Here is a 26,831-nt window from a genome sequence, read left to right as displayed (position 1 = left end):
CAATAATACTTTAGTCTTGATGTCTAGATGCTGACTATTCTGCAGGGGTATTATTTTTCGTGTTTTTGAACTTGTGAGGAAATATTTCCCTCAGGTTACACAAGTACTGTACTACTTTTACATGAGAACAATACACAACTTCATACATTCACATGGGCAGACAGCAGCTGCACACACATGCCTAGCCTAACATTTACCATGTTCTGCTGATAGGAGGTTCCTGTTTCATGAATTCAACCACCTGCAAAATTGTCTTACAACTCCCGATTCGCAAAAATATGCCCACAAAATATTTGGCATCTCATGTATACACATACAATGCAGTATTAGTGCCATGTGTTCTTAGCATTATACATGAAACGATTCCTACTCCATTAAAGAAAAGAATTTTCTTGACATGCATCCTTTTAAGAAATGATGCAAACTGCAGGCACAGGCAAGGTTTCAGGGTTTTCTGGAAAATAAACTTGATCTAAATTATGTTGATATCATTGCACAGGAATAGATGGCTTAAAGTTTGAAAATCAGTACTTATGTTCTTGATCTACCACTTCTGCAAAACTTGAGAAAGTACTGTGGCAATGGAATGGAATACAGTTGGGGGAAATTTGCAAATTCTGTTCCAACAGTGGAAAAGCTATCACCTCACACAAATCACACAAGTTTCCAGTCATATATTACAGTGTTCTTGAAGTCTGCGACTGGAAGCATGTAAACTGAATTCCAGGGGAGTGACACATTGTATAAAAACTGCAGTAAAAATAGATGTAGAATATGCAAGGCTGACATTGATGAACACAAGGCAGTTCAAATATGTGTCCATTGCAACAAGGTGATATCTTAAAAGGCTACATACTGATTGCCAGTGGCATCTGCAGACAAGCTCGGAAGATTCCTTCTCATTATATATAGCTCATGGATGATTGCTATTGCAGTCCATAAATCGCAGTAACCTTGCTCATGAAAGTCCTGGATAGGACACGTCATTCACAAAGTCTTTAAAGAGGAGAAACTGTAACAGTGTCTTGCACCGCGTGTGTCTGTTATAAGAATAATGTGCACACCGCAGCACCCTCAAGTCTCTGACATATTTACAGAAACAATAATGGACCTAAATATCCCATGTCAATAGTCCGGAGGCGAAGATAAGGAAACTACAATCGACAGGCCTTGCACAAATTTCTGCTTCAACTCCGACCCGCTTTGACTGCATCTATCTTCTTTTTGACCCCGGCAAGGTTGAGGGTAAGCTCAGCGTGATGGCGCTTTAGGTATTCCATTCGTGCACGCAGCTGGTCTCCCTCGTCCTTCTTCTCTTCAAAGTCCATGAGCAGTGAGTTTTTGCCAAGGAGGCCGCTCTTCTGGCGCAGCCGCTGATTGTCGATGCGCAGGCTGTCCCGTGCCTTCTTGGTGCGTGAGAGGATGTCGCGTTTCTGTGGAGTACACACACACACAAAATGAAATAATACAGTGGGATTTGCTTATCAAAGACAAGCAGTAAAGCATTTGCTTTATTTAAGATGAAATTTCCACTTCTGGGAAGTTTTCCAGATGACATATAGGAACACTACACTAACTTTGATCCTAAAATATGCTTTCCATATCTGGTTCTGAAAATGCTTTACGGATCTTTACCTGCATGCTGCATATTACTTAGCTGATGCACGAGTAAAGTATATCGTGTGATCCTACAATATTTGCACAAACAGCAGCTAAAACTGCTGAATATTGCAAACTATTAGAAAGAGCTTTGAAAAAATTAAGTGTCAATCATCTTAATTAGCATGTTTCATTCACATGCTTCATGAAGCATCCTCAGTCATTTAGCACAAGCATGAGTTCAATTCTCAAAACACTTTACCATAAGCATTATTCCATATCATACAAGATTCTTCCATGCCTTTGATCCCTAATCTGACATACAAAGCAGAAATCATGTTTATGAAATTTACCATATCCTCTTGAAGTTTGACTCAATGTAAGTTTGAGGTGTTAGTATATCACAATGTTTAGTGTATCAGACAACTTTGCCGTGTTTGGTACCTGTGCCACTAGCTCCTCCACCTCTCTCAGCTTGCCCTTCTGGATCTGGTTCTCAGCCTGCACAAACTGCAGCTTTTCCTTGACATGGGTCAGGACCTGCACTGTGCTGGTAATCTTCTTCCTAAGTTTTAGCAGCTCCTGTCAATTGAATTGAGAGTTACAATTATAGGACAACCATCAATACTATATACTACAGTACTATTAAAGCTACTGCAATACCATTACTACAATGACAGTAATTCTTTTCTGGAATAGGTAGGTCCACGTACATGGTCACACATTCCTCTTCAAAGCAAGTTCACAAACTCATAGAGCCCACTGTAATAAAATTCATGAACATGACTTGTTCCTTTCCTCTAGCAGTACTGAAAATGCTGACAGAGACTACTTTCTAGCAGCAATGGCAGTGCATTCATCAAGAACAATTTGAAGTGTTAGCTATGTCCTGTATATGCCATGTTTGTTCTTTATTGTTTCACGAGAAGTGAGAAACTTTACCAGTGCATGCCGCAAGTTTCGTGTTCAGTTTCACTGGTAACTTCTCGAGAAGTTTGCAGTGTACTACTGCTCAAACTTGGTAGAGCAAAATTCTGGGTAGTGAAACTATGCATAATTTTGCGTAGTGTGACCACATCTATTATTGCTATGACACATCCAACCAAAGTAGGCAAAACATCTGGCAGACAAGGTCTTTGCAATGGGCAGACCAAATTGAACTATTCCTTCTCTGAAATCGCTTTCCCTATGTCATTCGAGGTTTTAATGATCCTAGGATACTGATGAGAAGATAAAAACATGGTCAAGAAGGAGGAGGAGGACAAGGCAGAGGAGCAGAAGGAGGAGGAGGAGGATGGAGAGAAGATGTTGGAGGAGATGGAGAAGAGGCAGGAGGATGAGACGAAGAAAACAAGGAAGAGGAGGAAAAGAAGGAAAAGGAGCGGGAGGAAGAGAAGAAGAAGAAGAAGAAAAGGAGAAAGGAGGAAAAAACAGGGAAACATGATGACGACAACACAAATGATGATGACCAGGGGTTTGTTTCATGAAAGTCTTATGAGAGGCTTTTTGCTCATAAGACACACTTATGAGAGACTTCATGAAATGGATTTTACTTCTCTTTGAAAGTTTCACATAGCTACATATGAGCAACTCTGGCTATTCTGAGATTTATGTACAGATTTGTGTGTGATGACTTCATGAAAGAGACCCCAGATTCTTATCTACATGGCTTCTGATATACAGTATGTCCCCAAAAAAATTACAATGGGATTTTTACATTGATAACTTTAAATATGATTAAACTGTCTGAATGCTATTTCAGGGTCTAAAAATATAACATCTTAGCTATATTTTGCAGAAAACTCCATTCAATTTGGTTAAGAGATTACAGAGAAATGTGGCTTGTTGTAAAACATGTCAGGGGTCTGATTCTTCCAAGTTAGCACTTGGATGCTCTTGGAACTACATACTAATGTGTGGACACAATGGACAGAACTTGGAGGGAAGGGATTCCTGACATGCTATACAAAATTCCTCATTTCTCTTTGACCACTGAAGCAAATCAGATGGGGTTTCCTGTTAGATGTGGGTAATAAGTTATAGTTTCATACCCTGAAATTGTATTTAGATTGATTCACGGTTTTTAAAGTTATTACTGCGGAGGGTCCCGTTGTATTTTTTTTTTTTTTTTTTTGGGGGGGGGGGGGTGGACATACACGCTTCATAAAGAGCAATCACTGCTGAGGGAATGTTTTTCCTTCTCTGGTTTCCCCCTCACCTCGTTCCTCTCCTCAATCTTTTCATTGTATGTCTGGTTCTCAATCTTGAGCTGCTCAAAGTCGATGAGGTGGAGTCCCTCCGCCAGCTCCTCCTTGGCCTTCAGCTGCTGCTCCCGCTTCTTAAGCCGGTTCTTCAGCTTGATGTTCTCCAGCCGCACCTGTTTCACCTCCTCTTCCTTCTTGGTCTCATTGCTGATGTACACCTCCACATCCTGATACGAGAGAAAGAAAGATAATATATTTCTAAGAATAAACACTTTTTAATCACTATGAGTGTTCAATGTATATCACTGCTGTTTTTCCATTTCTTTTGCCAAAACTAACGAAGTGACAAATTTTGAAATCCTGGTGATTCTTGGTCTCATTGCTAATGTAAACCTCCACATCCTGATACGAGAAAAAAAAAAGAGACAAAGATATTCCAAAGAATAAACACTTATTCACTCGCTGTGAATGTTCAATACACATCACTGCAGTTTTCCCATTTCTTTTGCCAATCCTAATTGTAAGACAAATTTTGAAATCCTGGTGATAGTGGAAACACTGATGAAGAAAACTGGACACTGCAAATCACATTAAAAACATAAATATGCTGCATTCCAATCTCTTCACTTCTCCTTCATCACATTCATGATAATACACTTGCAAAGTCAGAGATCAAAAACTTTGAAAGAAAAACATAAACATATGTGATGAACTTCAATCATTGCAATAATTTCACCTCCCTTTACAAACTTGCCATTGCAAACTCAATGGCCACAACATCCACTTTAGCTCCAGTTGGAAGCCTGACTATGCACAACACTGTACAAGATTTGAACATAACGGACTCGCTGCAACTTTGAGGAAGTACCCAATATAAACACATAGTTAACTCTATGTCTCATTGTAATGTTTCCATATAATCCTCAAATACTGTCAGGACTTTTACACAACTAGTGAATGCTTTCATGCAAACCACATTAGAATCAACAGAATATTTAATCATCACTTTCACTGCAATTCCATATGGCAGCTTCAATAAAAGACAGTATGATCACATTAAATGGGTGCCATGACATTTGCTCCCATGAAATATCTGCACGCTAAGCCAAACATAAATTCTAACCACAAACATAACCCTAACCCTAACCCCAATCCTCACATCAAACTAAACCTAGAACCCTATCACAACCCTAACCCTAAGTCCTTGGAGAAAATAAGACTGGAGCAATTGTCGCAGGAGCAAATGTCGTGTCACCCATTAAATCATACTAGATAAAATCGAACAGAAATTTGGAGATCTTACAAATGAGATTTAGTGCATACAAACAAAGGGAATAATCACAGACACATCATCAGCCAAACACATTGTAATGGTACTTACCCTCGGAGCCAGAGGCTTGCCGGTGCGACTGCTAATGGCCGTCAGGGCCACCTGGCGCTTGAGTTCCAAGAACTGCTCGTCCTCCTTCTCGACAAAGTCCTGCTTCTCCTGCTTGCGGTCCTTCAGGTCCTGTAGGTGGAGCAAGGATAGCTCCCTCTCGTCCTCTTCCTGCTTCCTCAGCTCTTCCAGGTTTGCTGTAAGATGCAGAAGAGAGAAAGCAAGAGAACCTCAATTGTCTAATAACGCACAGTGAAACCAAAGGTGAATACAGCTGACTCCCATTATAACAAAGTCCTTGGGACCAGCAGTTTTCTTTAATTATATCAAAATTTTGTTGAAGCCAAAAAATAAATTGTATAAAGATATATAGATAATAAGTTTGCAACCTGAATTCTACTTTGGTGCATCAAAAGCTTTGTAATAACAGTGTTCATTTTTTATGAGAGTGCACTGAATAAACACTACACTGCATGAAATCTCATCTGCCTAAACAGGTTGTTTTAAATGCAAATGATGAATTTATATCTCCTCTCTCTTTACTGGCCACAACCTTTTCTCTCTCCATCTCTCTCACTTTTTTGAGTTTTTGTTTATGTAACCTTATCTATTCATACAAGGTACATCTATTTTCAATTAAAGAGAGATATCAATAATATGCTTATTACAGCTAGTGGACTCCTGTTATAACGAAGTCCTCAGGACCTGCAGTTTTCTTTCGTTATAAATATTGAAATTTTTTTATTATCGAACAAATAAACAATAAAAATACATAATGTGGATAATGTTGCGGCCTGAATTTCTACTTCGTTGTAACCGGAATTTTGTTATATATGTGTTCGTTTTAATGGGAGTGCACTGTACCATGCTACAGACAGACAAAAAAAAAAAAAGAGACAAACACTATGAACCCCTTCTTGTAGGAAAATCTTACATGAAATTACGGTCACATTTTCTACTATTTCTGTACAGTATGAGTACACTGCAATACTATAGATATGGTCTCATGTTCAAGAGCCTCAAGACTTACACATATACTTCAGGTATCTTTGCTCCTGATCCGTGACATTCTTGTCCATTTCCTGTCGCTGGTCATCTGTCTTCTTCTTCCGGAAGTACTCAGCAAGTTTGTGTTGGAGTTGGACATTCTGCTGGTTTAACTGCTCACGCTCTGTCGCCAGTGCCTACAAATAGCATGCAAACCCATGGTCAAGTATTGAAATGATACCGTACAAATCTCATCATCACCCAGTTGAAATAAACAAAAGTAAATCTTACTTATCACACACATTGATCACCCCTAGAGTATATCATACAACACCCAGAAGAATTCTAGCTACCCGACTGGTTGACTACACATCACATGACATTTGCGCAAAAGAACACACACTCACGCATATGAAGATCACACTCTTTCCCTATTTAGCATGCAAATGCAGTTGAGCTGGTTTGGATAGGACACAATGACAGCACAAACCACGTACATCACTCCAACAAATAGCTCTTCATCAACGTTGATGCTTTCGATCTGCCTACCCCGAGAAATGGTTGTTTTTATATGAAGGTCTTGACTTAGACCACACCTTTTCACGTCCGAGGAGCTGTATAACACATAATATCTAATCTTCAAAAAGTTAGCAGTGTAGAGCTAGAAATCAATCACCAAGTACGAGAACTAAGCCCAGCCTATTATAGACATCTTTCTTTGTCATTTCCATAAATGCTCTTTACCTGGTACATCTCAAGGAGCTCTTCACGTGACATGAGATCTTCTTCCTCCTCCTCAAGGAGAGCTTCCTCTTCAGGCAATGGTGAAACTAGAGGAGATATCAATAGAAATGATTTCATGCTTTCTGTGCCATCAATAGTTGGTATACACACAATATGGGCAGTACATCCAAACTGTGGTAAGTACTAGTATTTTACATATCATATATCAAATGATTTGTCACTGCGTGTTACTAACTTTCAGTACCTTGCTTCTGTATTTTTCAACAAAGTCTATGATATGACTGAAGAAAGTTTCTCTTAAACAATGCAAACTATAAAAATAATTGCACAGTAGCATGGTATGTACCACAAATCAATTGGGTTCATGTCAAGCATGATAGGTATGGTAATCATTTTCCATCAATTAAATGTAGAAGTCAAAAGATATAATGCATCACCACGTGCAAGTCATGAAAGTAACCACTTTAACAGCCATGGGACCTATGCTTGAATGGAAATATCAAAGGAAGTTAACTACTGAAATGGCAGATCATGACAGATACGGTGCATGAGACAGCACAAGAAAGAACATGAACAGTTTTTCAAGTGACAAGAGATGGAAAAGGTCTGCTAGTCTCTAGCAACCAGCGAGTTCTCAAAGCATACATCTGTTTCCTGTGTACACCTTATCACAACAGCACAATGATTTCTATTTCCACAGTGTTGGCCAATTAGCATCTAACTATTGAAGCTGCTGCCATAACAGACAGAATCGCAAGATGACAAGAATCAAGCAGACCAACTTCAAGGGCAGAAGAGAAATAAAGAGTAACAGTCAGAATGACGGGAAAAAATGTATGTAACATTGATTGCAGTGTCTTACTTTCTCTCTCCGGGGTGCCAGGCTCAATCTGTGCTGGTTCTGTGGGCGGAGGTGTCCCTTCCCTCGACAGGGGTTCCACGACCTGGACTGTGGGGGTCTCTGGCCTGTCCCCCTCCTGGAATGTTTCGCTCTGAGGGAGGGGGGACTTGGGAGCCTCCTCACCCGTTACCGTTGTTTCTTCGTCTCCTTCTCCTTCTGGCTTCTCAGCCCCCTCCCCCTCCCCCTCGGCTGCCTGGGCATCATCTGCTGTGGGCTCTGCTGCCCCCTCCTCTGTTTTCCCCGCTTCACCATCCTCTGCCCCCTCCCCTTCTGGCTTCGCCTCTTCCCCTGCACCATCCTCTTCACCCTCTCCTGTGAAATGAGTAGTAAATGCAGAGATGCAATCAACAATTGTGATGATTAGGACATTCAAGCATGTCTGTGTCTGTGCATTTCAGTGAAGCAACTTATACACCGAGTGCATTGGCATTTTTTCAAAATTTACTCTCTAATTACTTCAGGGCATAAACTGGAATTCAATGTAAACAGTTATGCTCTTAACTCATTATCAACGTTTAAAACGCCATACTGAGAAATGCATTTGGAGGCATCATAATGTCAGGAAATTCTGTTAAAAAACACACACTTCTACATCGGGTTAAACGTTTCTACTCGCTTCCAAAATCATACCCAATGATCTTGAAATAATTAACTAGAACTTCAATACGAGAGCAAAGGCACTGACACTTCCCATGAATATGTCCCATCTGATTTTTTTTCTGTTTGTATGTGAAGTTATACATGTCAAATTTGTCTCACAGTCTGGTTGTTTGTTTGTTTGTTTTTCTTTGTTTTATAGAATACAAACAATCTTACCTTCAGCTGCTTTCTGTTCTTCTCCATCCTTCCCTGGCTCTCCTTCTTTTCCTTCTTCTACCGGTGCCTCCTCCCCAACCTTCTCTCCATCGGGTGCAGCAGTCTCCTCCCCTTTTTCTCCACCTTCTGCTGCTTCTGTACTTTCTCCTCCTTCTTGTCCCTCACCTCCTGCAGGTGTTGTCTCACCCTCCTCAGCTTGTGGTGCCTCCCCGTCTACAGTCTCAGCGGGAGCATCTCCCGCTGGCTGATCAGTTTGTCCTACTTCTGCAGCAGGGGTTTCCCCAGGTGCCTCACTGGCTGCTTGTGGTGTCTCATCCTCTGCTGCAGGTGCTACAATTTTATGGGTATAAATATGAGATGCACAACCATTAAAATACACAACTTTACTCACAAATGCAACATTCACAAATCACAGATCTTGCAATCACGCACAAATTTATGGAATTCTGTTGGCTTGTCTGCTGAATACAAGAAGCATGCTTTGATTTAAGCATTAAAAGAAGTGAAATCACAACAACAGCAGTCCATTTTAACAAGTCAATCACTTTCCAATCAATAACAATGACCAGCTGTTTTTGTTATGCTAACAGAAAAAATGCATATATCCAATGTTATACCTTGGCTTTCTGATGCCTCTGGCACAGCCGCAGCAGAAGTAGTCTCTTCACCAGCACCTTCTGTGGGAGCATTTGGTGCAGCAGGAACTGGCTCTGTTGATTCCTGAGTAGAATCTTGTGCAGTGGCCTGGCAAAGATTGAAAAGAGGAGGAAGAAAGTGGTCCTTTTTAGAGAGATTCGCCACTAACACCCACCACTGCTGGGCACTGGCACCAGTAAATTTGTCGGACCAGTGACCTGGGGAGTTGCTTGATTCAATTCCGAATCCAGCTATGATAGCAAGCTGACCAGAATTCGGCAACTTAAGCTTTTCTGCAACATTTGTTCAACTAAAATAATGCATACAAAATCATATTTACAACTGCACGTTGGTGGACGAATTCTAGCAAGTTGGCACAACAGAGTTACTTGCATTCAACCCCTGAACTTTACAGTTGTTTTTTTAGTCATTTGCATCGGCAAGTATATTGTATGAAGGTCTTGTTTTTCTTTTGTGTTTTTGCCGAAACCATCACACTCTGAGCTTGCGATAAGCGAAAAATCTCTCAACAGAATGGCATTGTCTATTTCTTGATTTTTAGCGCTTTTGCGGCGACCCCGATTGTTAACCCGTTAAGGACATACCGATTTAGCTACTTCTTCTTCTTCTTCTTCTTCTTCTTCATGTATACTGTCCAACACCCCTTAGTAGGGGCCAACCGGACAGGGGGTGTGCTGGTGTTAAAGTTGCGCGGAGAGAGAAGTGTGGGGTTTAGTTGCTTTGCTCCTGGATGTATTGTAGGGTTGCTGCTTTAAAAGAGTCCTTGCTTGCGATGTTAGAAACTGTTGATGGGAGTGAGTTCCAGTCTATGATTGTTCTTGGAATGAACGAGTATTTATAACAGTTTTTGTTCGTGGCGATTGGGATGAAGCTTGTAGTGGATGATTTCCAAGAGAACCCTTCAGACCGGACGCAGGGCTTTTCAAACTGGGATGGATAGGCGACCCGCAAGCGCTTCGCGGAATGTGGTGATGCGGCCTACTCTGTGTCGATGTTTCAGCAGCTCCCAGCCCAGCTCACGCTTCATTTTAGTAACACTACTGTGTCTAGAGTAATCACCTCTAACAAAACGCGCTGCTCTGCTCTGCACTGCTTCCAGTCTGTCTACCAGAGTCTGAGTGTGGGGGTCCCAGACTGTAGAACAATAATCTAGTAATGGTCTAACAAGAGTCTTATATGTCGTATCTTTAATTCTCTTGTTACAGTAATGAAGGTTTCGCCTTAGAAATCCTACAACTCTGTTGGCTTTAGCACATGTTCTGTCGACGTGCACATTACATGACAAATATGATGATATATCAACCCCCAGGTATCTGTGACACTTTGTCTCTATCAATGTGCTGTTGTTTAATGAATACTGGTATTTAACCGGGTTTTTACATGTGTGATGTGTAAGACATGACTTTTTTGGGCATTGAAGTCCATCTGCCACTTATCCTGCCACTCAGTTAGAGTGTCTAGGTCTCTCTGTAGGTTTTGTGCATCTTCTACGCTCGAGACCTGTTTGTAGATGATGCAGTCATCAGCGAATAATCGACAGGTGGAGTTTAAGTCATTAGGCAAGTCATTGATATATAATAGAAAGTAGAGTGGACCTGTGACCGTACCTTGCGGGGCTACAACACGCATTTCCTATACATACTGTAAACGTGGAAATTTTCGCGGATTTCGCGCTACGCTCGGCTAGCGCGAATTAAAAAACGCGCGAATATATCTTCACAATTTTCTATGCACATTTTGAATGGGATGAATTGTGTGCGCTTCATCGATGATACTGCTACGTAGTACAATGTACAGGCATGTTTACGCTACTAGTACTGTGCGAAGAGACGATACCCTAGATTGCTGTGTACTGTAGCATGCATGTGTGCACCGCACGCACCGATGCTACAGTCCCCCGTGACTATGGTACTACAGTCACAGCTGTACTACGTATTTGAGTGCTTGTACTCGCAGTCGAGCCGCTCACTACGTCGCTTGTCGTACGCTGGCACAGCAAGCTATGTAGCAGAGGCTTTGGATGAAAGCAGTGAATGTGTACTACAGTAAAGTAACCTGCTGCGGAGCGCGAATTTAAGAACCCGCGAATACGTTTTCGAGCCGCTCAGTGCGAAAAATTAATCGCGCGAAAATATTGACGTTTACAGTAGACACCATACTTGCCAACATTTTCATTTGAGAAAGCGGTAGAATCCAGGATGCCTATGCGAGCAGCGCTAGCTTGAATGCTAATGAAATCTTTCAAAAGCGGTAGTCTACCGCCAAATGCGGTAGAGTTGGCAAGTATGGGACACCTGCCCGAGGATACTCGGGACTTGTCCTCAGCGGGTTAACACTGGACTTTCCTGAGCACCATTTTTATAGGAAAAATGGCACCAATATTTCATTGCATATTTGATGGTGAAATTTGGGATTTTTAAATTAGAGGATTTTTGGAGGTGATTACGGAAGGGACTTTCCTGTTGTGAATGACAGTGCCAGTGTGTGGTGAAAATAGAGAATCAATGGAAGTTTAATAAAGTCTGCAAATGCCATCCATCCGGGCCATGCGCATGCAAGTCTATCTTCAGTTTCCAGTATGGTAGGTGTCTGACACATCGACACTGTGCATTGAAACCGACACCCCTCTAAGCTCTATTACTCATGACAGAAAGAACGAACATTTCACGCATGAGACTACGGCTACGTCCATATCGCGCAGTGGTTTTGCATTCTTCACTGGGTCTGGGGATTTGAAGATGTTCAAAGCAAAGAGATCTAGGGCGGGGGTTACTGAAATGAATGAACAATGATACCGTAGATTACGAATGCACATTTGAAAAGCATTATGTGCACTTCACACGTATTGTCAATAGAGAGTACAGGTGTCGGTTTCAAAATCCCAGCGCAACTGAGTCTTACTCTGAGTGCATCAAAATAACACCCACCCACCCCGTGCCCACGCGTTCAAATCAAATGCGATTCAAAGCAGTCATCACATCTTCATCAGGCGTGTATCGTAAATCAAATGCGCAGTTTAAATGCGCACTTTTGAATTCAGATCCTATTTTCTTTACATGTGAGTAAAATTTCAGGCAAATTGTGAGATATTTTAAGTTTCTGTTGTTAGAAAAACAGTCATTAATAATTATATTAGGGTGTCGATGTAACGTTCTTAGATACCTATTGGACACTCCACCATAATTACATATATCACAATACATGGGACTGACCAATCTCGCCGTGAACTACTTCTTGATTGTGACTTTACATAACGATCAATGCACACTTCACATTTGAAAGCATTGGGTGAATAAAGCATTATTCAATTTCCAAGGACAAAATTTTGGATCATAAATCAGAATGGTGATCAATCTCGTTGCGAGGGCACATTTCTAGTGTTATTACAAAGTTTTCTTACCTCTTCGTCAGCCATGTTGATGTTCGTCGTCAAGGAATACTAGCATGCGATTCAATATGAATATTCATTACTTTTCGACCGTCCTCGCGCGCTCGGCCTGCTGATTTTAGCGCCATCTGTAGTCGGAAAATGTCCAGTTTGAGCGCGCGCAATTTTAATTTGTTTAACCAGGGGCATTGCAGCTAGCTAGCTAGTATCGGCGGGCTGGCGGCGGCGGCACGACAGATATAGATAGAGAGATCGTAGCGAGAGCGAGCGAGCAGCGGCATCTCATTTCCGCCCGCGTCTCGGACAGCAGAGATCCTATTCGAATTTAAGAACGCAGCGTTTAGTAGGATTTTGCCGGATTCTTTGTAATCTCAGCATCAATCATGATGTCGTGTGTAACATCAATAGACGGGATCAAGCCAAACAGTCGAAGGCAGGGGCAGATTCAGGTAAGATCACCTTAAAATTTGATTGGTAGCATTTGCCATTTCGTGCAGCAACAATCGAACGTCCCTTGTATGTAGAGTCTGCGCACGGCTTTGTGCTTGCTTGCGCTTGCCCACAACCAACCAGCCCAGCAGCAGGGACTCTCTTCCGTTGTGCGGTCGACGGCGCGGCGCGGCGGGAACTTGTGCCATGCCATCGCCCATCAGATTATGTTGATTGTTATAGATCGATACAGAGTAGTGCTAAAAGCAAACGTACATTGGTGTATGCAGGGCTGCCAACAATAACTTTGGAAATTAGTTGAGAGTGAGACTCCCATAGGCCAATGCTATAATTTAGGAGCCAAAATGAGTGAGATCAATAGAAATGCATGCAAATGAAATAAAGTTTGAGAGTGAGAAAGGACCAAAATGAGTGAGAGTTGGCAGCCCTGTTTATTATACATGTAAAGATTTAGCTAAACAGTTACTAACTAGAAACAGTTACTAACTAGAATCTAGATCTACCCGTGTGGACGTTTTTTCCTTGAATGAATGAAACAAAGAAAATGCACAAAATAAGGAAGAAAAAGGACAACGGATGCAAATGGCCATGCCATGGCATTGCCATTGTGGATGTCGTGTCTTACGTGTCGGACATATCTTTCCAGACTCCCAAACCGGGCCAGTGTTCTGATTTTTTTTTTTTTTTTTTTTTTTTTTTTGCAAAAAAACTGAAACTCTTCCAGGGTACGTGGTCCACAGGTGATTTGAGCATGTCGATGCAACATGCTCAAATTCTTGTGCAACATCCTCAAAAGCCAGCAACATGCTTTGCAACATCCTCAACAAGAATTGGAGACATGCTGAAATTAACTATACACAGCCCAGTCGCTGTATAAATAGTGCTGTGCTTCACACAGCGTCTGGTCGGGCTAGCTCAAATAGAATGTTATGAAACGTGAAAAAAACATATACAATTGTACAGGTACACTGTACAAAACCAGTGAGAAAAATCAAAATATAATTGGTAGGGGCTACTTAATATAGAAAATTTGAGTGCAAAACATGAGATGGAACATCAAACGAAGCAGCACGATGGAAATTAGTCGTGAAATATTGCATACTACACTCGTGATACAAATTGTATGTGCTCCACGGTGGCCAGGCACATACAATTTCTGCAATATTCTCACATTTGCAACTTGCAACATAACAAGTTACTCAAATTTTGAGTTATGGACAACCCTGCTGTTTTTTTTTCACCAATTAGAGTCTACATCTACAATATCAGTGAAATTGATCAAATATGAATGCTTCATGTGTACAGTGTAGAATACGACTGCAGTGCTAGTTTCTATAACTAGCATAGATTCTACTCTAGACATCAACTAGACTCTAGACATCAACTAGACTCCAGACCGATAAATCTGTCTCTTGTTTGGTGGCCTCTCGCTCTGTTGGTTTGTGATACAGTCGATCTTTCACAACAGACAGATCCTCCATTCACTCTGCTGTGCAGGCTTCATTGTACTTGCACGAGCTTCCAGTTCAGCTATTTTCATTAAACGATTTGGACATGTTTTGGGCACGCAAAGACTTTATCTTCGTCTGACATCATAAACAATGCAGTATACTAATATTTCATTTATTTTGTGTAAAGTCTTCAGCATTGCAGATTCAACTGAGAGATGTAGACAGTCTACAGCCAAAAGACTATCCTTCTGTTCTGTTCAGATGAAAATGATGACAGTGGGCTCCTCGTACTGCCCTCTCCTGATTTCATAGTGTGTGTATTCCTGAGGCTTGATGGGATGAAACTTTTGTCTTCTGAAATATGCATCATAAGGTGCTATTTGATATGAAGACATGGATTAGTTACTGATCAAGCTGACAGGAGATATAAATTGTTGTTTATGTCTATGCACCTCGGGTGCTGTAGTGGTATTGTGATTTTGAGTGCTTGTGTAAATGAGCTGTTTTAATTCTTTGTTGATCTTTTTAAGTCATCCAAAACTGAGTAGCTTTTCGCTTTAAGAACCTACATTGTACCAAACCTCATATCACACATTGCAATGATTGCATGAGACTCATGCTTCAGAGATCTTTCTCATGCTCACACGCCTGTCAAGCTTTTTCTCATGCCTTGCAACCCCTCAACCCCCCCCCCCAAGATTTCCAACCACCATAAGAAGTAACATTTTGAGACAATATTTCATTTCTATCAGAATAAGCCCAAATGTCATGCATAATGAATGTATTTGGTGTACACCAGATGGCATGAATACAGCTTTAAGTGTGAAAGCTCCTTACCATTGGAGAGGGCCCCTAGGCAACCCCCCCCCCCCCACACACACACACCCTTCCTCTGCTGCCACAAAATCTCATGCCTCTCTAACCTTAGCATCTCTGACAAATGGTGAAATATGACTACCGTACTGTAAAAGTGAACATTTTCGCTGTGTTGAAATTTTCGCGCATTTCGCGCAACCTGAAACTAGCGCGAAAATAAAAGCACGCGAATATTTTTGCTTACCATATGTTCCAGTAGTCGATGTCTTGATTCCGCGGAATTAAAAACTCACAAAACTCTTCTTACCCAGACGAGCGTGAAAAATTAGTCGCGCGAAAATATCCACTTGTACAGTATCATAGAAAGAATTACTGCGCTTACAGTTCCTCTCCAGGTTTATGTAACATACAAGTGTACATGCTGAATTTTGCATGTGTGGTATTGTCTTGTTGAAATCAAACTGAAGTGTTCATTCCATGTCATTTTGCCAATTGTCATGATTTCTTTCTGTCCAGTCAAGGCAATCATTCTTACAGAAATTTTTGTATCATTCCATCCACAGGTCATTTTTGGACCCATGTTCTCTGGCAAAACGTAAGTGTTATCTCCTCATGAAATATTTTCTCTATATCTATATTTTGATAAGGGAAATGGTGACTGAAGTTTAGCTGTGTATAGTAATGCAGATAAATGAAACTGATGAAAAGCCTGAAATCCGGCCTATTACTCTCAGCAGAACACAGAGTACATTCCGCCTTATTCCATCTTTCTAAGTTTTACCTGTACTTTTGAATTGGGAGGAAAAAAAAAAGAGTTTGAACAAAAGTAGCCTAACAATTTGTAATTTGGAATATTTTTTTGCAGGAATATGTCAATATCACGATAACATTTAGAATCATTAAAAGCACTGAGAGAAAGAAGGTAATATGATAATGATCTTTTCATGGAAATCTGAGAGGGGAATTCTGAACGTCTTTTATATTTCATGCTCTAAGTAAGCACATCCCCCTTGCGTTGATACAGTGACGTTTCTTTGCTAAGTCTGTTCCAACACATTTTCATCCTCTGCAGAACTGAGTTGATCAGGAGAATGAAGCGCTATCAGATTGCCAACTATGATTGTCTTCTTATCAAATATGACAAAGACACGCGATATGACAAGCACGGAGTAGCAACACATGACAAGTGAGTTTGGTAATTGTTTCTATGGTATGTACATGTATTATCAGGTTTGGTCTACAATTTTCATTGATTAGTGATTCAGTGACTCTTCTCATACAAAAGTCAGATGGAAATGCCTGCAAAGGTTTTCATTTGTGTTGCCTCTGTGAGTGTGTTTTAACCCGTTGAGGACGAGTCACGAGTATACTCGGGTAGGTGTCTATGGGAAATGCATGTTGTAGTAAGATCAGTCCGTCCGCACCAGGTTAAGACCCTATGGCAGGGCTGCTCACTAACCCATTTTTTCCCCGGGTCCGACCTGTCTGTCGGACCAGTAGGTACCCAGTTTTTTTATGTTTTACTGGTCTATTCCTGAAAAAGTTACTCATCTGACAGTGATTTTTACTGGTCAGTGACTGTCAGACCAGTGCCAGTGTGCAGCGTTGCCTACAGTGAAAATCACTCAATGTAATCTTCTCTCTCTCTCTCTCTTTTTTTTTTTTTTTTTTTGCTTTATACGCATAGAATAATAAGGAGGATATGCTAGAAACTTAATGATTGTGAACCACCTACATTGCAAGTTTTGCATGATGAAACGTTTAGTTGTTATTATTATACAATACAGCTGAGTAGTGATGAGTCTAAAATGAACTGGTGCATTAATAGTACATTGGCTTGTTTACTTTATCTACGGTGTGTATTTTTACACTACACTGCTGAAAGGCAGGAGTTAGTCAATATGAACATTTCAAAACTTAGTATTCTTGATGTGGAAAGACAAATGTTTTGGCCTGATGATGATTCATGAATTGTATAGTACTTCATGCCAGCCAAACCAGTATAAACATGTTCATGAGAGTTGCCAAGTCTCCTCTAGTTTGCAGGAAGCTCCCTGAAAAAAAAAAACAAAAAAAAACAAAACAAACTCAATATCCTTACAATAAAATAGCCTCCCCATGTAGATAATTTTTTCTTCCCCTAGAATTAAAGTGTCCCCCCGATTGCTCCTTAGAACCCTCCTAATTTTAATGTTTGAATGCTAACAGCTCTGGTTAATTTTTCTTATTCCACAGTCAAGTGTGCAAAGCCACAGCTGCCATTTGTCTCTCTGATATCCTTGAACTTGCTGAAGAAGCTGAGGTGATTGGCATCGACGAAGGACAGTTTGTAAGTAGACTCCCATTCACAGTCATTAACTCTCTTCAAAATATCACAGAAGTACTCATCTCTGAACTTCACAGAAGTACTCATCTCTGAACTTCACAGAAGTACTCATCTTTCGATTTCATGATGAAGCCTTTTTTCTCCCTCATCCCTCTCTCATCTTTGAAAATTTTTGCAATGTACCACAGAGAACTACTGTAAGACGAGGAATGTTCGCGTGCATTTTAATTTCGCGAATTTTGCGAGCGCCATGATTCACGAAATTAAAATGCACGTGAAAGTTCTTGTCTACACATTGCATGCCAATGGCAATTCATGAAAACTTCATGGCATGAAAAAGGCCGTCAGCTCCAATTTGCGAAAATTTCATGCCGCGAATTTATCATGTTTTACAGTATATGGTCAACTTTCCTGAGATCAGATGTACTCTTCTGAGTAATACACATGCAAGCCCTATGCTGCATGTGCTTGGAAAAATGATGGTATTAATTGGCTTGTGCATGAGCCAAGAGTTCACAAATTTTTGGACTTTTTGCTGGACCAGTGTTTGTAATGTTGATCATATCTAATGCATTGAGAGACAGTGATGAGCTTTTGTGAAAAAATTTATCATAATTCACACCCAGTGGTGAGACCAAAATTACTCCATCATTTTTTGTTGTGTGGTGCTTCAGCTTAAAAGTTCATATTTATAACATGAATAGATAGTATGATATAATTTAAAGGAAATGTTATATGACCAGTGTTCCTGTTTTGTTTGTTTCAATTCTCGCAGTTCCCAGATTGTGTCAAGTTCTGTGAGAGGATGGCCAATGTTGGGAAGGTTATCATCGTTGCTGCATTAGATGGAACCTTCCAAAGAAAGGTTTGTGATTTGAAGATTTGACCAGTGAGGAAATGTTCAATCAGCATTTGTATTTCCTGTAGATGTTGACACAACACGGAAGCAGAGGGAAGCAGAGATTCCAACTGTTACTATTTTGTATTGTTTTTTTACAAAAATACTACAGGTTTCATGAAAAATACTACTTTCCCAAATTGTGCAACTACACGCATGTTTATTGCGGGAAAGGTAAAATACTGGTTTTCCAACAAAAATAGCCTTTTTATAACTTAGAATACTGCAGTGCTGTTCACAAAGTAAGAATCCGTGAAAAAAGTTATATAAAGGCAGTTGTCTTCATTGACTTGCAAGAAAAGAAACAGCTTCTGAAATGGCCATTGTAAGTGTGTCATATTTTTTAGATTTGTGTTGGCAGCTGTATTCTTGCAAATGATTTATTATAAATCGAATGTGATGTAGAGCAGTTGCTTTGATATCTTTTGGACCAGTGTTTATTTTCTTCTCATTACTTTATCATTTCTCCAACTTTGTTAATACTTCTATCAATGTCTCACAGACAGTGTCAAATATGAAAGAAATGAAAAAGTTTGATGAAGTCACAACAAAATAATACACAGTCCATGATCAGTAGAAGAACCAGTTGTGAATTTTTTATTCAGAGTACTTCTTGCAAATGATTGATGGCTTGGTGTAGACATGTTCAGGAGACATGGCCTTCATGAATGTGAAGAATACTTCTTTGTTGCCATTTCATCTGTTAGTGCAACTATTGAGAGAGAGAGAGAGAAAAAAAAAGATGCCAACAACATATTTGCATTAAAGAGTCACAAAGTATTTATTATCAAAATGCCTAATCTACATTTTGTGTTGTATAATTCCGTCTTTTTCCTCCTAACTTCAGGGCTTTGGTGACATCCTAAACCTTGTTCCCCTGGCTGAAAGTGTGATCAAACTCAATGCCGTGTGCATGCGCTGCTATAATGAGGCATCCTACACAAAGAGGCTGGGCTATGAAACCGAGGTAGGTGGTCCGTGGTTTGGCCCTAAATTGACCCCTAACTCTCCAAACAAACATTGTGCTAGATCACTTATACCCCATACTGTATAAGTGGAAATTTGTGCGCATTTCACACAACCAGAAACCAAGGTGAAAATACAATCACACAAATATTTTTGCACCTTGCATGTTCCACTAATAAATGTCTTGATTCCATGGAATTAAAAACATGCAAAATTCATCTCATCCAGTCAGGTGCAAAAAATAACCATTTTTATAGTACCCACCCACCATCACTACCACCCAAAAGGGTTCAGATGTGCATACAGTAAGCCTCACACATGTCAACAAAATGCAGGATGGGATAAAGTCTGCTGACTGCATGTTTTATGTGTTACGTGTGCTCACATGTACCTTTATACCTTTACCTTTTTTTCTGGTAGTCCTTGATGAGCACACATACAATTATAGGATGATATGATTGATTGATTGCAGATGTTTTGTGACTCTTGGAGTTCAGCAAATTAATGTATTGACAGGCCAAAAAATGTGAATAGCTAAATTGACATCATTCCCTTGACTGAATGTGTACTTGTCTCTTTGTGAAAACCAGAAAAACAAAAGAACATTGATCTGGAAATGCAAGATATGAATTGGGTCCAAAATGGCATTGTTGTACAGCTACGCTGTGTTTCACGTACGATCAGGAGAGAGAAACAGATCAAGTACTTTTAATTTGTTTGCATGTTTGAAGGACATGCAAGTCCACCTCAATATATGTGTGGATTGAGTGAATGCAGCAATATTAGTAGAACACATCAGTGAAAGTTTGGGGAAAATTTGACAATTCTTTCAAAAGTTATGAATTTTTGATGTTTCAATGTTGTCATTGCTGGATATGAAGACTACATTGTACGACAATTTGCGTGGTCACTTGCATAGAGCAATGTCCAGAAAATATAAGGAAAATTCAACATATGTTCACTTTTCTGGTATGATAAAAGAGCACTTGACTTGCCTCTTCCAGAATGAAGGGGGAATAATATTACCCTTTTACTAAAACATCAGTAACAAGTCAGTGGAATGTGTACGTACTACCCCCCCCCCCCCCCAAAAAAAAAAAAAAAAAAAAAAAAATGAAATTTTGTGGAATGCATTTTCTTTTTCTCAATATCATTCTATGCAAGTTACATCACAAATTGTAGTAGTCTCCTCATCCAGCGATGGCAAGGATAACTTTTGAACTGATTGTGTGATTTCCCTCAAGCTTTCACTGATGTGTTCTGCTAATTCTAATACATTGCTTCTTTGAAACAATTTGGGGGCAAAGTTATCTCTCGTATGTCTGGCCTAAAAGATTGTTTGGTATTGGGGTAATGCACATTGGAAACAGAAAATAGAAAATAAAGTGACATCCCTGAAATGTACCCTTTTACTGTGGAAATGCCCATTTATTCTCTTTTAAAAAATGGTTTCTTTATTTATATATCTACTCTCTTTGAAAATTGTTTTCTCCATTTATGTATTCTTGTTAGAATTGATTTTTCTATCTATATATCAACTATTCTCTGAAAAAATTGATTTCTCTATTTATACATTCATTCTCGTTTAAAAATTGATTTCTTTATCAACATGTATTAATTCTATTTCCTTCATTTACTCATTTTCTGTGCATGGGATGACTCTAGCTTGAGGTGATAGGTGGTGCCGACAAGTACATGGCAGTCTGCAGACTCTGCCATCAACTCAGCCCAAGCAAGTTTCAAGACAACAGTGTACAGACACCTGTTACGATAGAAGCCTCTCAGAAATGCAACAAGCAAGGAAGACGGCTGTTTGTTTCACCAAGCAGTGACGGAGAATCAAGCATGTCTCCATGAACTCCTAGAATTTTAGATTTCTTCTTTTGTATATCAAGTATCCATGTTCTTCAAAAGTGCCTAGTCTAATGACTTTTAATGTCAATAGCATTATTTCACAATCATGTATTTTAATATTTTCTAAACAGTGCAGGGAGAAGCTAGTGCATAGCACTGCTTTTTAGAGCAAAACAATTAAAGGGAAATTCTGAACCAATTAAAGTTAGTAGAAATATGGGAAGTTATAAAATTGTGAAGTTATGCTAATTTCTGCCAAACAGTTTTTGAACTGTCAATATGAATTAGCAAATGAGTGAGTTGATGTCATCACCTCACAACTTGCCATATAGATTGCCTACAAATTTTTAAAATGTCCCTTTCCCCCTCCTTTTTTTTTGTACATTCGATTATGCTCAAGTGTCAGATCCTAATATATTTGAGTTATCATTATTTTGAAGTCATTCAGCCCTGAATAACAATCTGCTTTACATTTTCGTAACAAAAAACAAGCAAATAAATTTTCTTTTCTTTTTTTTTTAGTACACGACCAATAGAAAATTGTAAGGTGATGATATCAGCTCACTCATTTGCACACTCATATCAACTGTTCAAACACTATTTTTGCATAATTAGCAAAACTTCAAAATATCTTAATTTTTCAAACTTTAAATCAATTTTGATAAAATGTTTTACTCTGTCTTTTCACACTAACTTTTAACAGCTCAGGATTTCCCCTTTAACATCCCTTGTGTCTTTGGTTATTGTCTGTGTTATTTGTTAGTGAAACTTTGTGTTTGTTCCTTTCTGTAGATGACATTGATTTTCATATCACTACAATGCATCGTGTCATTCTCTTCATGGTATCTACCTCTTTCACACTGTGATATTTTATTTCAGGTCTATTGAGAGAGGAGTGATAGGTCAGAATGAAGCCAAAATATTGTCTAAAATCTAACAGGAATCCTGCAATATCTAAGATTTGACCTTCATGGACAAGGTGAAATCATCGAAGCTGAATGGTCAATGCTTCCACAAAATGAGAACATAAAATGAGAGTTTTAGGCTTTTGAAGTCCTTTTTTTTTTTTTTTAACACAATGTGCATATATATTATAAAACATGATAAGCAATGATGTCTTCCCCCCCAACATTCCCTTGGTTTGTACTGAAAAGCATCTTGAAACTTTGGTTTTTGGTCTAGAACTCATCAATCACAACTGTTACCCCTTCAAACGGTCGTCACCAGGTTTTTACCATACTGTTCCATTTCACAGAGAATTATCAATTTTAACTCAGAGAAAGAAATTACATGACGGTACTTGTGCAGGTCACCAAGAGACTTGTAAGGTGATGATATGTTCACCTTTACTATCTAATGTACACACTTGGTTGCTACCAATATGACTTTATTTTGGGCTGTTTTTTTAATGTGAACCTGAGTGTCCATAACTTCTTCTTTTTTAATGTCTAATTTGAATGAAACCATTCTGTGGCTTTATTTTATTCTATATGTTCATACGAACATGGGGTAGCCTACCAATATGTTTTCCTGATGGTTAATACAATGCCAAATGACATACAATACTGATAAACATTTGTACTTCTGATTATATGGATCATACATGTGCTTACTTGTACTCTGGTAGTAAGTGGGATAATGACGGTAAGTTACAGTATTTTGAATAGAAGCAGAGAAATTAAAGCAACAATTTGGTGAAATATAGAGTAAATTCAGATGTATGATACACTTTTACACACCTAATCCATGAGGACTACTAGGGATTGTGCAAACTACATACATGTATATGTGACATATCACCACAAAAGCTTAATAAAGTTGCTTATTGTCTTTTTTTTTTTATTTCTGTGCTTTTGAACTTTCCAAAGAAGCTTTCAAATGGCTCATAATTTTTCCTACTCAATTTCCAACAACCTACCTCAGAAACAGCACAAAACCCAGCTGTAAAAGTTTCGATGCAGTCAAGAAGTGCATTGAAGACTTAGATAGGCAACATGATGTAATAATTCAAAAGGTCGTGATAACTTAACCTTCATTGTAAATACCAAAGAGTTCCCGCATTTGAGACAAATGTGCAAAGAAGGCAGTAAGATATCAACTTATGATTATTACAACAGAAATCAAATAACCAAATCACTATCTTCTTGTAGTCTTCTTGGCTTAAACTGTGACTTTACAACAGTAATAATGGTGATGAATCACATAGATTTATACAATCAGGGCTGCACACTAACCCATTTTTCCTACTGGTCCAACCCGTCTGTCAGACCAGTAAATACCCAGTTTTTCCATATTTTACTGGTCTATTCCTAAAAAACTTACAGGTCCGACAGTGATTTTTACTGGTCCTGGGCCGTCGGACCAGTGCTAGTGTGTAGCGTTGTTATTCTGTACATGCATAACCCTTAACACACTGAGAGAAGTCTAGTTTGTTTAGTCAAGAAAGAGATACTGTATATGCCATATATTTAGCGAGTCTAATTCTTCGCGAATCAGGACCTCATGACAATTTTGCGAGTCGTTAAATCTTCGATCGTGGCGTACAGGACGGAATGGAGAAATGTATGCATGCACATGACAGTCACGTTGGCATCTCAGTTAATTTTTTCAGGTGTTTTTCAATTCACAACTAACACCTATCTCTCAAAATTCACGAAAATAAAACGTCTCGAAATATTTGGCATATACAGTAACTGGAGCGTTTTGGAGCACTGACTTCAGCTGCATATTAAAACTCAGTATCAGAGATATTGTAAATCATTGTGAAATATTCTCCTACCGATCCTTGCAGGCATATGTGTATTAACAAGTCCTCCTTTTTGATTTCTGCATCTTCAGTGATAATTACACGAGAAAGGAAAATGCAACATGCTTTGTAGCCAGTGGCTGTCTGGAAATACATGAACCGTGTATCCAAAAATTATGGCAACTGGACTGACAGTATTCACACATCAAAATCAGGAATGTTCCGTAGAACCATCAGGAAATACCTGCAATTTGTATGCACATCGATAAGAAATCTTAGATTTTACATCACTGAAATCTGTGTATTTACTTTGACAGGGCATAAAGAAAAGGTAATTTTTTTTTCTTTTCAAGGACCCCCTCAAGCAGAATCAAGTAGACCTGGCAGGCTTATGAGAGACTATTGGGCATTATATTGACAGCATGTCTATTTGTTTTGGAAACATGCACTTCATGCAAGCCTTTCACCTTCATGTTTCTTACACTTGATGTCTGTGATAGTTTTAACCCTACGTGCCTTTCACTTTTTCAAGTGTATATGACATTTATTTTGGAAGTGTGGATTGTGAAAATGTTTAGATATCAGTCTGTAGAACTATTGTAGAAATTCTGTACATAAAAGATTAGACAACACATTGTATCATACCAAGGTAGTCACATTTGTCAGAACAAGTTCTCACAGATAAAAAATGAAATGCAATATTTCCTGGGGACAGAGAATAAATGAATTGATACGTTGTGGAATTACCATCCATTTACAAAGATAAACACCGTTCCTTTTTGCAAAAAATAAAGTGGTAGATGATATAATCACAATAATTTCTGATCTTATACATTCAATGTGTTGCCTAATTCAAATGAAGATCATGCATGGCACATTGTGCTAGTTTTATGTAATTTTTACAAACTGACTAAAATGCATGTTTGTTTGAAGCAGTCTATTTTAAATGGCTTTTTAAGAATCTTACACTTCATATACATTGTACCTTCATAGCACTGAGCTTTTACATGGTACATGTTTTTCTTGGAGACTGAATTTGATGTCTTTAATTGTTATTATCATTCAATTCACATACCTACCAGTGATTCTTGGTTGATGGGTTGAGTTTTGCCATTACTTATCACTCTAACTGTATCCTCATTAGTCGTAAATATTTGTCTCATGATGCTGTCTAATGCATCCCATAATTGATAGACGAGTGGTCACTCCATAGATGTGAAGTATCATTTTTCCACGTAAACCCATTATGACAAACACAAATACAACAAAATTTCATCAGTACAAGAGGAGTTTACAAGTAAAACTGTCATTTCCCATACTGCTTTGTATGTTTAAACAAGATTTCATTATAACAAGAAAATACATCGGTATGGTCCTGACTACCACATATGCAGTATTATAACTGGTTTCCCTGTATGTGTACTAGGAATGTCAGATCTGATGCTCCAAATACTGTACATGTACTGTACTCTCTTCATTTCTGTTTACTCTGTTTAAATGCAAGTGAAACACGAAAATTAATGTAGAATTTTTTAATGCTGAAATTCCTAGTGTATATAGTGCAGTGAATCAATAAATACAAGTTTACACAAAAGTGTTTGAAATATTTTTGTTTGTGTTGAGGTACTGAATTTCAAGTACAGTACATGTAGTTGTGAATACCATTGCAGTGGAATAAGCTGAATATGCACAGTGTACTTGTACATGTATTTTCAGTCTTGCTCCATTAATCCTACATGTTGCACTGTCCATATTGTAAATCACTTTCGAGTTTACATTACACATGAAATATTTTTGGTTTTCTTTTGACTGGATGCATTACATATTACAATGTATATACATGTATTTGTAATTCTGTAGCTGCAGCAGCTCGTATTAAAGTGAGATGCAGTATACCTGTACAGGATTACTGAATCATACATAACATTGAACTCCATTGTAACAAACATGGGTACAAGATTTTATTAGTATGGTACATGTATGACATAATTTAGTTGGTAAAATTGTCATTTCTCTTTGTGTGTTTTAAAGAGATTTCATAGAAATACATGTATCAAGAGAATATTCCAGCAGTCCTGCCTACCTTGTATATAACTGGGTTTGCCTGTAGTACACACGTACATACTTCTTTGGTCGAGTAAGATAAGAGTGTTAAGGTTCCCATAATCTATGAAATTAGTTGCTCCTTAACATTCTTATCTTTCTCAACCAACAAATTATGTAGACTTTGTATTTGATGGGCATGTTGCAGGTGTGTGACCAAAGTTTACTTCTAGCAGACAAGTTTAACATGACCATAAGAATCAACTTGGGTCACAGATTTACACTGTGACCCAATTAAGGATGTCAACATGTGAGTTTTTATTGTCTAGTATTTTAACATGAAAGCCTTGCCATGACTACCCATTTCAGGTCACTTGGATGCTGTGTCAGAAAACTCTCTGTCACCCATGCACACAGAGAAATTGTTGGCGTAAGCTCACACTGTATGTGTGTTGCCTATACTGAGGCCCAAATGAAAGCAATGATAACATCAATGATATCATTCAACTCCACAGCATCTGCACTTCTCTCAGTAATCATTAAAACCTTTGTGTTTTGGATAGAGTTTTTTATCTTGCTTGGACAATCAGGTGATGAGGCGCTGTCA

General features: G+C 39.0%; 2 protein-coding genes across 2 annotated transcripts; one reads left to right on the top strand and one right to left on the bottom strand.

Moving 5' to 3' along the window:
• Positions 1 to 1,187: 1,187 nt before the first annotated feature.
• LOC139724441 (uncharacterized) lies at positions 1,188 to 12,701 on the bottom strand. The gene is made up of 11 exons (XM_071635584.1): positions 12,687 to 12,701; positions 10,269 to 10,400; positions 9,247 to 9,373; positions 8,630 to 8,959; positions 7,775 to 8,125; positions 6,913 to 6,998; positions 6,212 to 6,365; positions 5,185 to 5,378; positions 3,818 to 4,030; positions 2,044 to 2,181; positions 1,188 to 1,433 (listed from the first exon to the last, which is right to left on the bottom strand). The coding sequence occupies exons 1-11, from the start codon at positions 12,699 to 12,701 to the stop codon at positions 1,188 to 1,190; spliced, it is 1,986 nt and encodes a 661-aa protein (XP_071491685.1).
• Positions 12,702 to 12,961: 260 nt separating this feature from the next.
• LOC139724434 (thymidine kinase, cytosolic-like) lies at positions 12,962 to 21,438 on the top strand. Its single transcript, XM_071635578.1, has 7 exons — positions 12,962 to 13,123; positions 15,955 to 15,986; positions 16,464 to 16,577; positions 17,627 to 17,720; positions 18,493 to 18,582; positions 19,463 to 19,582; positions 21,247 to 21,438. Exons 1-7 carry the CDS (start codon positions 13,058 to 13,060, stop codon positions 21,436 to 21,438), a joined length of 708 nt encoding a protein of 235 aa, XP_071491679.1. The 5' UTR covers positions 12,962 to 13,057.
• Positions 21,439 to 26,831: the final 5,393 nt, after the last annotated feature.

The sequence above is a fragment of the Diadema antillarum genome, unplaced genomic scaffold (assembly GCF_040938485.1).
Source record: "Diadema antillarum isolate AM-2024a unplaced genomic scaffold, OU_Dant_1.0 scf00000214, whole genome shotgun sequence".
NCBI lineage: Eukaryota > Metazoa > Echinodermata > Echinoidea > Diadematoida > Diadematidae > Diadema > Diadema antillarum.
The sequence above is the reverse complement of the archived record's forward strand: the minus strand, read 5'-3'. Positions and strand labels throughout refer to the sequence as shown.